This window comes from Narcine bancroftii, chromosome 12 (assembly GCF_036971445.1).
Source record: "Narcine bancroftii isolate sNarBan1 chromosome 12, sNarBan1.hap1, whole genome shotgun sequence".
In the NCBI taxonomy this organism is placed as follows: domain Eukaryota; kingdom Metazoa; phylum Chordata; class Chondrichthyes; order Torpediniformes; family Narcinidae; genus Narcine; species Narcine bancroftii.
Window position 1 is genome coordinate 8,563,033 of NC_091480.1, and position 13,796 is coordinate 8,576,828.

At 37.8% G+C, this 13,796-nt stretch overlaps 1 protein-coding gene across 5 annotated transcripts in view; it reads right to left on the reverse strand.

The window, feature by feature from the left end:
* The window catches only part of prkar1b (protein kinase, cAMP-dependent, regulatory, type I, beta), a 92,850-nt gene that overhangs the window by 27,458 nt on the left and 51,596 nt on the right, over window positions 1-13,796 (reverse strand). For all 5 annotated transcript variants that reach the window (XM_069905795.1, XM_069905794.1, XM_069905796.1 and 2 more), the window contains 3 exons: window positions 13,093-13,154; window positions 6,821-6,867; window positions 3,353-3,511 (listed from right to left, as the gene is read on the reverse strand). In XM_069905795.1, coding sequence (XP_069761896.1) covers window positions 3,353-3,511; window positions 6,821-6,867; window positions 13,093-13,154 — 268 coding nt within the window. The remainder of the gene's footprint in view (window positions 1-3,352; window positions 3,512-6,820; window positions 6,868-13,092; window positions 13,155-13,796) is intronic.

Genomic DNA, 13,796 nt, shown 5'->3' on the forward strand with positions numbered 1-13,796 from the left:
ATCACCAACATTATCTCTTGATTCTGGCATTTTTGTGCATTCCTTCCTTCCTTTACTCAAACACTGATAGTAGAGCCTTGGGCTACTTGGATCTAATATCAGCAGTATTAAGATAGGTCAAAGAGATGGAGCAATTTAAAACTTCTTCAAACTTTATTGCTTTGGTCTGTTTTAATTATATTCTTCCCATACTTCTTTCCAGACTTTTTGTCAGCATTCCATTGATTTAATAGCTAGAATACACCCAAAACTCCAATACACATGGCTGGGTTGAGAGGCTGATTAAACCACGCCACCCCCCCCCCCCTGATTATGATAGAAAAGTTAAATTATTCCTGGAATGCTACTATTTACATTTTTAGGAATACTATCAGAGAGCCATTTAGTTCTCTTTTGTTCCATTCATGGTTTGCTCCATAATGGAAAGAGTGCGGTACTTCTTGAAATAATTTCAATTCATTTGGGTGCTTTCAACATCAATGACCAAATCAAATAATTGGGAAATATACAAAACTAAATTTCAAACAATAGATTTCAGCATTTTATTCAACAACAAATGTCACAAATGTTAATAACTGTATCCTGGATTTTATCTTCTTTCAATTTGTCCATTTATAAATTTGAGTCCTCAGAATGAGAAAGTGTTACAATGAGCTCTGCTTATATTATGTTCTGAATTCATTTTGGAGCTACAAAAACTCATTTGAACCTGATATGACACAAAGGCTACTTGTATTTTTTTTGTGTGCTTAAGCATATTTGTGAAATAGGCAGAAAAAGTGACAAATGCCCATTCCAACATCTTCCATTACTTTTTATTGGAAAATAAACTCAAATGGCTCTTAACTTCTTAATAAAGTACTAATTTTTCTCAGTTAAATATCTCAACTGTCAAATGTTCCCATTTAAAATCTCCCTTGCTCAAGTCACCTTGTACCATTTAATTTGCACCAACAAATGATAGACTAAAATACTAGAGAGAACAATGTATGTATTTTGATAAATCAATAACATTCTATTGCCATTATTAGAAATTAATTGTTGCCATTGCACATTATTAGAAATGGTAATTACCTGACTATTAACTAGTGTGAAGAAACAAAAAAAAAATCAACAAATGGCCTTGGATGCTACATTGACACATTGCTGTAATCATTCAACCTTGGTGGAAGTTGTTATTCGACAATGAAAAATCTTGTAATGACGTATCTAAACCAAACCTGCAATGATAAATTCCATGACCACACAATGGAAACATAGAAGTAGGGTATTTTATAACAACCCTCATGCTTTGTGGGAAGCTACAGAAGATATTGTGGAAACCCTTTGCTGAAATATTTACATCATCGTTGGCCTTGGGGCAAGTGCCAGGAGGTGGTTATTGTGCCATTATTTAAAAAGGGCAGCAAGGACAAGGCAGGGAACTACAGGCCAGTGAATTTGATGTCAGTGGTCACCAAATTGCCGGAGGGGATTCTGAGGGATAGGGTTTAACCAGCATTTTGATAGCCACAGACTGATTGGAAACTTGGCTTCACATGAGGCATATCCTGCATTTCAATCTAGTTTTTTTTTGAGGAAGTGGCGAAAAAGAGGGCTGATGAGGGCAAGAGATTGATCGTTGTAAGTATGGACTTCAGCAAGGCTTTTAACAAGGTCCTGCAAGACAGATTGGTCTGGAAGGTTAGATAATAAAGGGAGCTAGCCCACTGGATTCAGAATTGGTTGAGTAGAAAGAATCATTGTGATGGGATGTTTTTCTGATTGGAGGCCTGTGACCAATGGCACCTTGCAGGGGATCAATATTGGGTTCACTGCTGTTTTTTTATTTATATTAACAATTTGGGTGGCAATGTAGTTAATATAGCTGGTAAATTTATGATGACACCAAAAATAGTGGTGTCAGGAAAGTGAGGATGTCCTCACTTATAACAGCATCTGGATAAGTTGTGAAGGTGTGTCAAGCAGAGGTGTTGTACTTTGGTACGTCAAATCACAGTAGGATTTCCACAGAGCAAAGAGACCTAGGGGTACTGACTGAAAATTTCCATGAAAGCACCAACTCAGATGGACATGGTGGTGAAGGCAGCATTTGGGCATGTTTGCCTCTATTGAGCAGGGTACAAAAGTTGTGACCTCATGATTCATCTGTACAAAAAAAATGGGTGAAACCACAGTGTGCTGTTCTGGTCACCCAGTGAAGGGAAATACATCAATAAATTGGAAAGGGTGCAGAGGAGATTCACCAGGATGCTGCTGAGACTATAGGGCTTGAGTGAAAGGGAGATAAGCTGGGTCTTTATTCCCTAGAGTGTAAGATGATGAGAGGAGATCTTGTACACACTTGTAAAGCACGAGGGGTGCTGATAAAGTGAATGCTCATCAGCTTCTTCCCAGGGTAGATGATTTTAGAACTTGAGAGTTAAGGAGAGAGATTTCAGGGAGATGAGGGGAAAATATTTCACTCAGAGGGTAGACCATATCTGCCAAAGGAAGCTATACAAGCTGACATTCAAAACACAGGTGGTGTCTTAAGAAAGCAGCCTCTATCCTCAAGGACCCCCACCGCCTAGGCCATGCCCTCTTCACTCTGCTACCATTGGGGAAAAAAAGCAAGCACTCAACAGGTCAAGGACAACTTCTTCCCTGATGTCATCAGAATCCTGAATGATCAATGAACCAAAGACACTGTAAAAACACACTGCTGGAGAAATTCAGTTTTCCTTAAATCAAAGACACTGCCTGACTTTGATTTTTTGTGCACTATAAGGGCTTTCAAATCACGACAAAGGTTTGGATCTGGAGCTTAGGTTGCCGATAGTTTGGACTGAAGTCTGTAAGGCTGCAGGAGCTCTGGAGGTGAATCCATGGACACTGAGCAACTCTGAAGGGACTCTCTTTTTCTGACTGTAATCAGGCAATTTCTGCTTTATGATAGGAAGACTAAAAGCAATTTTGTGTAAAATTACACTCATTTAATTACATGATAATATAAGAATCTTCAATCATTATATTTCAAAGGCATCTGGTAGAAAGTTTGAAGCATTATTACCTGAAAAGGCTAGGTATTGAGAGATGGGAGTAAATTAGTAGGTTGATTTTTTGGCTGCCATGGATACAGAAGACGGGATGACCTATTCTTGAGCCATTATTTTCTGATTCCAAACTCTGTTGCATGCATTATGAGTGTAAGTATTGCAGGTTTCAAGAATTCCACTATGATGTAATATGGTTCCTGAACAAGGACTGTTCAATTTTTGGTTTCAGAACAAAAGGAAACAGATTTTTGTTTGCAAAATTATCAGTCAATTCTAAAGCTGTCATAGCTGGAAAATGATAAGAGAATACAAACCATTAAAATGCGTCTGTAGCTGTCCCGGTCGATTCCCCACAGCTTGAGGTCTGTTTTGGCTTTGACAGTTGCTGCTCTTGGAGTGCCATATATCAGAGCAAGCTCTCCAAAACTACCGCCTTCTCCAATGTTTGTAACCCATTCTCCATTCACGTAGACCTATGCAAAGAGTAAGACCATAATAACAAAAAGCCATATTTTTTTTTAAATAACCTTTGCCACAGGGTGGTGGTGACGACGGGTGGGAATCTGAAATAGAAGGCAAATGGTCAAAAGATTTTCTAAGTGTAATTAATAAATGAAACACCCAAGTTTGCGCACAAAATTTCACACCTTTTACAATTTGCTTTCAAAATGTCAATGCTCCGATGGAAAGCCAGCCTTTTTGCTCATTTCTTGATCGTGGCCATAAAAGCAAGCAGAACCAGTAAAATTAAATTAGAATCTCTTGTCTAGGGCCAGGAAAGTACACTATTTATAAATCAATTCTCCCCCTCCCCCCTCCCCCCCCACAACCTTCAGAAAGGAGTAATTTTAAAGGAGAGAGAAGCATGTGCAAGCAATGGGGAAAACGTTTAAAAAAAATCGTACAAGAACAAAAAGGCTGATAATAAACTTATCAAGGTGGCAAGCTCAAACGATGGGAATTGAACAGAGTACCAAAGAACTGATAAGAGAAATTGGAACAGAAGCATAGTTTAACAAATATGAAAACTTCCATAGATGAGCAAGGAGGAAAAGATTAGCTTATGGAATTGCAGAAGAAATTATATTGGAAAATACAGAAATTACAGAGAATTATGCCTGTCTTCTTAAGACATGGAAAAGTTCTGGAAATGGTGAAGAGCTGCAAGTCTAGAGTAAACTAGTTCAAAGAGACTCCCATGTGGAAAGTCAATCTCCCATTGGGACAGGCCCTACTAGAGAAATTCATGGGGATGAAAAGTGATGAATCATTAGGGACTAATGTCAGTTATGGTGACAGATAATAAATACATTATCCATAGATTTCAGGGCAGCTTCCACAGATGATGAGATTGCTAATACAATCCCACCATGAGAGAGTGAATGAGTTAACCTGACATTCGTAGCATTTACAAAGCTGGGAACTATTAAAAGGGATGTGGTAACACTCTGATTAGAAAATAATAATAGGGTGGGATAGAGTCAACATGGATCAAAAAAAGAAAATTATATTTGTCCAATCTACTAAGAAATTCTTGAAGATTTGGCATGCAGAATTGATAAAAGGCAAACCAGACGATATCGTTAATTGGGTTTTCAGTAACTGACAAAAGTACCACATAAGAGGATAGTAAACAAAAATTAAAACACAAAGATATTGGGGTAATATTCTGGCATAGATTAGAAATGTCTGACAAACAAAATTGAAATGAAAGCAGGCTGCTGCAGGGATCAGTGCTGAGGCCTCAGCTTTTCAGTTCAGTAACAATAATTTAGTGAAGGGAATCAAGTGTCATGTATCCAGATTTACTGATGATAAGAAGTTGGATGACAGCGAATTAGAAGGAGGATATAGAGGTATTTGAGTAGGTCACAGGTCGGTCACAGGAACAGGCAAAGATGTGGCAGATGAAGATTACAAATCATCAATTTGTTAAAACAAAATGAGGGAGCCCTTGTAAATCAGTTATTTAAAACAATTTAAAAAATTCAAATGATCCTTTTATTGAAAGAGGCTCCGAGTACAAAGTAGAGATATTCTGCTCAAATTTTACAGGGTACTGATGAAACTGCACCTGGAAAATTGTGCATCGGTTAACCCAAGGAAAAATGTATTTGCACAGAGTGCAACAACGGTTCATCAGATTAGTTCCTGGGATGGCTATTTTATAATTTCAGAGATCGTCGTGCAATCTGGGTTTAATATTTCCTTAAGCCCAAAAGAATGAGAGGTGATCTCACTGACAATTGCAATATAGTAAGGGGACATGGCAGGGAGTGTGCCGAAATTATGCTTTTCTTTTCATAGTTTTCAGAATCTTAAGTTGAGGGATCACCCATTCAGGACTGTAATACATTGGGATTTCTTCACTGAAAAGTAGACTGTGCAGACGCAGTTGCTGAATACCCTGAGGACTGGGATATAGATTTTTAGATATTAAGAGAACGAAGGCTAGAGCAGAAAAGTGCCACCGAGGTAAAAGATCTGCCTGATCTGATGGAAAAGCAAGGCATGATACCTTGAATAGCTCCTTTTTCTATTTCTTTTATTTTAATGTCAACTGTTGGTGACTCGAGGAGAGGAACCAAACAGACTGCAGGTTACTGCAGTCAAGTGACTTGCACCAGGCTGCGGACTGCTGGAGACTGGCTGAAGGGGCACCAGGCATCGGAACCAAGATGCGAGAGGGGACCAAGGATGCTGAGGGCTTCCTGATTGTATTAGAGGTGAGGATATGGAGCTTGGGTTGCTGATGGTTTGAATGGAAAGCTGTGCAGCTGTGGGAGCACTGGCTGCAAATCCATGGACACTCAATGACACTCTTTTGCGTCTCTTTCTCTGACTGTAAGGGGCACCAGGACAAATCCTGCAGATGAAAAAAATCATTGTCTGCCTCATGGTAAGCTGAAGGAAATTTTGCATAACATTACATTTTCTGTTTTTTTAAATGACAATAAAATAAATCTTTAATCTTGTTTCACTTAGTGGAAGGATCATTTTCTAATGCAGAGATGAGTAGTTTATGAGATGTGGAGAAACAGTTAGCATTGATTGATAGATTATTTGATACAAGACCAATCTGAAACTTAGTTGTGGCATTCATGAGATAAATGCTGGACTTGAAACTGGTTACAGTCGAACCAAATCGCTGAGAAGTTCCTTGTCTCATGCATGCATCATGCATTGATCAACAACACCATTATTAATATTTCCAGCTGGTACCAGAATTAACAGGTGAGCTAGGAGGACCTTGACTTTTCTTTGCATCACAATTTCTGTTTTGTTTTAACTGCTAATGTTACATTGCAATAAATGTGCAAATTACTTGAATAGTTCCAAAACCAATTGTTGTTAATTAAAGTGAACACCTGTGTATAATATATAAAACATTTATAACTCTATGGCTTCAAAATAGACTGGCCAGTCCCATTTAATGCGCGCCGGCCAAATTTCAAAGAATTAAATAAACAAATAAACCACCTGGAATAAATGGCCTTCGGGTACACATTGTGGCTTCAACAGACACTGACAAGGACCTACAGCAAATGATTAGACGCCAAATTGTTTCTTTACACTGGATTACTAGTCCATCAATGGATTACCCTGTCCCATCAGGTGCAGCTTGCTTCGTGAAAGTCACCTCTGTGGCAGTTCACACTGCCTATAGATATTCATCAATGCCATTAAATGCTAACATGTATAGGCACATATCTTAATTTGCACCCCCAAAATGAAAGCAGAAAATCAGTTCCATTTAAAATCACAGTATTTAGAACACTTACATCAACTTCACCCTGATCAATTACATAGAAGTTGTCACCTTCATCACCTAGAGACAGAAACAGCAAATAAAATAAATTTTAAACTAAAAGTTTAAGTCAACAATTCTCTTCACAAAAGACTGCACTTTAGAATGTTTTAGTTGGTTTGTCAAAAGACTACATGTATTAACAAGCTAAAGAATTTCCTGACAAGCATTAAGGCCATTTTAAGACCTCTTTATCTGAAGAAAAATCCTTTTTCTCAAGTTTCAGAGATAATTTTTTTGACATGAAAACCAAGGATCTCTGAAGTCCCTACTCAAGTTCACAGCCTCTGATCTTTCAAAAGAAGAGCTTTAAGGTTTGTTAAGACTTCAAATGTCCAGTTTAATCCACCCTCCACTTAGCCCCATCTTTACAAGTACCAGTACTTGGTTTAGTGGCTGAATCAGATGACCACTTTTCCTTTTCAGTTACATCCAGGCTCATGACATCCATTTAACCCTCAAATGTCAATGTTTCCATGTTATTCTACATGGAACATTTTGCCTTCTGTTAGCAGCAAAGATAATTAACCATATAACCATTTACGGAGGCGGAAACAGGCCACGTTGGCCTTTCGAGTCCGCACCGGTTCACTGTGTGTGCAAATTCAAGAAATGTTCTTTGGTTCACAGTTCAATCTCACTTCTCCTTCTTCCAAGATCTCTGGTTGCAGGCAATCACCATACTGTGCACAGAATTTAACATGTATAAAGTTCACCAGGCTTGGTGCTTGAAAGGTAAATGTTTACCGCTCAGGAAGGTTCTTGTAAAGTTTGCAGATAGAGATATTTGTTGCTCCAGGATTTCCACAACTAAGGTACCACCTTAGGGTCTCGTGAATGAAACTTGCCCCTCAGGGTCTCTGAGATGGTAACCTCTTTCTTCAAGCTACCACAGAGTTCCATTCCTTCCTCTATTTCAAGAGAAAGATCAGACAGATAGCACTTCCAGCCATCTACTGCTTTGGAACTTGCTTTCATCAGTTCAAAACAGTTTTCCCTGGCTGAGCTGTATATTTTACCCATTCTACCCAGGCATTTGTATCCCCATATCCTGCCTCAATCTCAATCATCTGTCTAATGTCCTCTACCCCTACTATCTGTACTATTTGTGAGAGTAAAACAGAAAAGCTTTGTGTCTACTTATTTTAGCTTATACTACTGAAAGAAAATACAACAACATGGTTGTTAAGATGTATTTAAACTACAGTAGTGGTTCTCAACCTTTTTCTTTCCACTCACATACCACTTTAAGTATTTCCTATGCCATAGGTGCTCTGTGATTAGTAAGGGATTGCATAAGGGTGGGATGTAGGTGGAAAGAAAAAGGTTGAAAATCACTGTTTTAATTGTCCCTAATTGACTCATTATGTGCATGGTTTCATACCTCCAAAGGAAATGGACCAATAACAATTTTTCTCAAGCAAGATATTTCTGTAACAATTGGGTCTAGAGCAGTGATTCTCAACCTTCCCTTCCCACTCACATCCCACCTTAAGCAATCCCTTACTAATCAGAGCACTGATGACAGAGGGATTACTTAAAGTGGTAATGTGAGAGGAAAGAAAAAGGTTGAGAACCACTGAACTACAGTATACAAATATAGATGAGCTAAAGAAATTAATGCAAGAAATACTCCCGTCAGCTCAGTGCCAGCACTTTTAAAGTTAATCTGAGGTTTTTTAAAAAAAATGTGTTAGTGTTTCTCCTCCAAATATCAAATCTGTTTTCTTCATCATTTTCAATACTTCTATTGAATCTCTCCTTAACCTTCTTGTTTCAATGAGAACAAGCCTAATTTTTTTGCTTCCCATGCAAGTAAAGTCTATCAATGAGTAAATGTTTTGTGCATCTCGAAGGACATAAAAATAATTCCAATGAGATGTCCAAAATTAGATACATTTCCACTTATAATAGTTAAGAAAAAATACTGCTAGACAAACTCAGTCCAGAAGCAGGGTTTTGAGCTGAAACATTAACTTTCTATTCCCTCCAGGATACTGCTTAACCTATTGAGATGCTCCAGCAATTTTTTTTAATTTTTGCTCCACATTACAATATCTACAGTCACTTGTTTTAAGAGGTTCAGCATAACTTTGTTTAACACAACACACTTCCATGCATAAAACCAAGAACCTTGCATGCTGCCAGAAGCCTTCTTCACGTGGCTGCCAACTAACTCAAATATTTTCCAAAGTTATTCTATTTTTGCACCCAATTCAAAATTATATTTATTTTGCATCTCATTCTTCATATCAAGATTATACTTCACACTTTTCTGCATTAAATTTAATTTGCTGCCATTCTCTCCTGATGTCTGAGGAATGCTGACAAGTACAATAGTGGTCATTAATGAAACTTGGCTTGATTGCAAGAGTAACAGGAAGAGAGCAAAGAGAAAGATTAAAAAAATGAAAAAAGAGCATTGGCTTGGAGTTGTGGAGTTTGATACAAAGAATCAAAGTTATACATCACTCACAGGCTGTTTGAGCCATGTCTTTATGCCAAACAAGATATCTACCTAAATTAATCCCATTTGCCTGCATTTGACCCGTCTAAATATTGCCTTTTCGTAAACCTATCCAAATGTAATTTAAACGTTGTAATTGTATCAACCTCTAGCATTTTCTCAGTCAACTCACTCCATATAGCCATCACCCTATATGTAAAAAAATTCCCTCTCGGTTCCCTTTATGGTCAGCTTAGTGCAACTGTTACCGCGCCAGCAACCAAGGTTTGAATCTGGCGTTGTCTGTAGAGTTTGTATATTCTCCCTGTGTCTGCGTGGGTTTCCTCCTACGTACAAAACATACCAGGGGTGTAATTGGGTGGCATGGGCTCTTGGGCTGAAAGGGCCTATTACTGTGATGTATGTCTAAATAAATAAAATTAAATCTATTTCCCTTCACAAACCTATGCCCTACTGTGGGGGAGAAAGACTGACTACCCACCTTATCCATGCTCCTCAGGATTAATTTTGAAAAAAAAACTTTGATAAAGATCATTCTTTTCACCCCCCCCACCCCCCCAACCCCCACCACTTCGCTCCAGGGAAAACATCCCAGGCTATCCAGTCAGTCTCAGCAGTATCCTTGCAAAGTCTTTCTGCACCCTTCCAGCTTAATACAATATTCATTTTAGTCTCATCAATTTAAAAAAAGTCAATTTAATCAAAAACAATTTACACTTGACATTCTCTTGATTATATAAAAAAAATTACAGATGTGGATGTGTCCTTAATTGCCTTTAAAGAGAAGGTGATAAATCACCTTTTTGAATTACTGCTGCACAGCAAGTGAAGTTTCCCTGGAGAACTGTTGGAAGGGAATTCCAGAATTTCAACGCAGTGCTGATAAAGAAATGGCAATATACTTCCAAGTCAGAAGGGAGTATGACTTGAAAAGAAACTTGTATACGCTACCCTTAATCATTCAAGTGATAAAGACTGGGAACTTGGAAAATGTTATCAAGGATATTTTGGCCAGATGTTGAAGTGCATCATTTACACAGCACACAATGTAAAGCACTGGTGATAAAGAGAGTGCATATTTAAGGTGGTGGATGGGATGCTGATCAAACATGCTATTTTGTTTGAGCAGCAACCATCCAAATGGAAATCATGCCAGCATTCTTCTATGCTTATGGAGGTGGAGGACAAACTATACGGATAAAGAGGCAAATCACAATCCACATAATGTGTTGCCTCTGAGCTGCTACTTGTAGCCACCGATTACACAGCTTGTCCAGGTGAGAACCCTCATTTATTATCACACTTTCTCCCTCAAATCGTAGCATTCAGCACCGTTCAAAGCCATGTTAAGAACTTAAATTGTCATAAACCTCCCTTTCCTGTTCCATTTCAACTTGGGCCTTTACTACAAAATCTATATATATAGCAGCTTTAATGTAGCAAAACATCAAGATGTATCACAGGAATGCTGTCAACCAATAATTAGACTCTGCTACACAATTATTTATTTGGGTAGGTTACCAAATATTGGTAGAAAACCACTTTCTTCTTGCTGCTTTCTCATGTAAAAGGTACCGAAGCCTGATGTCCATCCCCTCTAGGTTCAAGAACAGTTTGTTTGCCAACAGCAAGCTGGCTGCTGAACCTCCCAGAAATATTCCAATCACATTCCAGACCAGGACACCACAAGATCTGCCTGCACTACTGTATCATTTTTTTGCACTAACTACAATTGTTAATATTAATTATTTATCCTTTCATATAGTAGAAGTCTGAAAATCTAGACTGCTCAAGGATTGGGCCAGTCTGGTTTTTCAGATTTTCCAGATTCTCAGGCAGTACTTTTAAAATTCAAATTTAAGAAGGAATAAAGAAGAAATGAACAGGTAAATACTGATAGTTTATTCATTAGCAAATACAGCATGCTCCATTTATCAAAACAAGCAGTTTTTTAAAAAAATGGTCACCTGTGCGTCTGTGGTACGTACGCATGCACGCACAAAAGCCTGCTAAAAGTAACCCTTTGGACTCCATGTCCTGGAATTCAGGGTCTACCAACTAGTGTATATACTCCATGTCCCCATTTTCCGGGACTCGCAACAAATGCATAGACTCCGTGACCCCGTTTTCTGGGACTGGTTTGATAGCCAACCACCAGTTGTCTCATACCGGTGTTCTTACTGTAGTTTACCCATAGACCTAGGACGGATTATGTATTATGAAAGGTTCAAAATGGCCAGAGTCCAAAAGGGTCAAAAAGCTGGAGAGTTTCTGAAAGAAATCCGGATTCTTGGGTGGTCCGGATTTCTGGTATCCGGTTTTTTAGGCTTCTACTGTATATATTATCTTTTAATTTGTACGATTATTGGTGGTGTATCTTGCATGCCTGTGGGGCAGCAACAAGTAAGAATTTCAATGCTTTCGTACATTTTACTTACATATTTGATCATTGTCTCCATACGCAGGAGGTTAACTTTTAATTAGCATTTTTAAGGGTCTTACAAATCAAATGCAAAGCAAGCTTTTGATGTATGCCTTTTACATGTTCTGTAGCTGTGCTTGCTTTGTGGTAGTTTAAATTATTCAATGCCATAGGATATTGAACTTTCAAATCTAATCAGTGTGCTTCTTTTAAGATCTACATCAAAAGTAGATTAATTTGCACAGTTTTGTGTTACAGTTCCACACTTCTTAAAGCCACAGTGGCTTCTTGTATCAACACCAATTATGCACATCTTACACCAATGCAGCGCCCTCTAGCATTATAGATGTAATATAAAAAAAGCAATCACGAGAATGTTCCAACACAAGAAAATAGCCCTAGAAAACATGGTTATGTATTATTGAGAAGAAGCAGTAGTTACAGGACATAAAATCAAATGACATGAACCTCCATGGAAAAAGCTTTCAAATCAAAATGTAAGCACTTAATAGGTCATCTTTATTGAAGACAACAATGAATGATTTGCCATTGCGAGAACAAGAGTTCTGCCATGTTAAAATGCAAACAATATTTCATCTCTTTTTGCCACAGACACATGAAGATTATTGACTTGAGTCTTGCAATTTCGATGATGGATAAATTGAAAGATAGTGGCTCGTCTTCAAAGCGATGACAAATCAGGTCACCAGTTATGTTCTGGAAGCTTTCATTTATGGGCAGCATTTTACAAAGAACAAAATTGTTAGCAACAGTTCAGAATGGATGAGAGTGGCAAGATCCTGTCACATACATCCATAAATGAAATACCATATTGAGTCTGAATTATTGATATTTTTTAATATGTAGCATTACTGAATAATAAAATTAATTTTATAAAAATATTTTCCTTCTAGGTACAAAAGGAAGCAGTGTTGAATAATACAGTAATAATACAGCTCGAGACAATGGGAAATTCACAGGTTATGAAATTTAAAGTGATTTGAAAACCAAATATGAAGTATACTTTTGTTGCAAGTAAATAAGCTACATCTGATGAATTGTATATACAGAGAACAAGATAAGCGACCAGACAATATGGTTTTCACCAAGATGAATGCAACTCTGAACTTTTCTCCCTATTCAAATTGTATCTTTCAAGTTCAACTGAGGTGCCATACTTTTTTTTCTAAAGATGATGTCTCACCACAGAACATGTAGGGTTTGCCAACAGTCATCTATGGATGGATACCTGAAATACTGGAGGGGGTTCTGCACCAAATTAGTATAAACCTTCATAAGTATACAAAAGAGAAAAATGATCCAGAAAAATTAGTTTCTAATTTATCATAAACTTTACCTTGCTGAATGACAGTTTCATCTGCAATGTGGGTTACAGGAAACATGGCATCAAAGATGTCACTGAAAGAGAAGATGGAAGAAAATAGAGTTAACTAGCAGAAACTTAAGAGTTGAGATTTCCTTTGAAAAATCTGATTATTGAAATGTTCCTTGATGCACATTTCTGATGAATAATGTTTTAGAGAACACAAATAGCAGCAGTAGACCAAACGGCTGCTTCAAACCTGCCCTGCCACTGAATAAAATCATAGATCTGATGTTGACTCAACTCCGCCATCCTGCCTGCCTGTAAATCTAAAAATCCATCATGACCACGTACTTACCTCCTGAACCTGCTGGTATAAAGAATTCCAAATACTTGTAATTCTTAGAGAAAAAAATCTATCCTCGTCTCCAAATTTGGTGCACATCACCTTATTGTGAGGCTTTCACACCTAATTATAGATTTCCCCTCCTGAGACATCTTAAATCAGTGGTTCATAACCTTTTTTTTCCCCACTCACATCCCACCTTAAGCAATCCCTTACTAATCACAAAGCACTGATGGCAGAGGGATAATTTTAAGTGGTATGTGAGTGGAAATAAAAAGGTTGAGAACCACTGTCTTAGATTCTTCAGTCAAGCACTGACAGGATCTTGTATTTCAGCAACTTTACCTCATTCTTTTAAAATCTAGATCAGCCATTCTCAATCTTTCTTTAG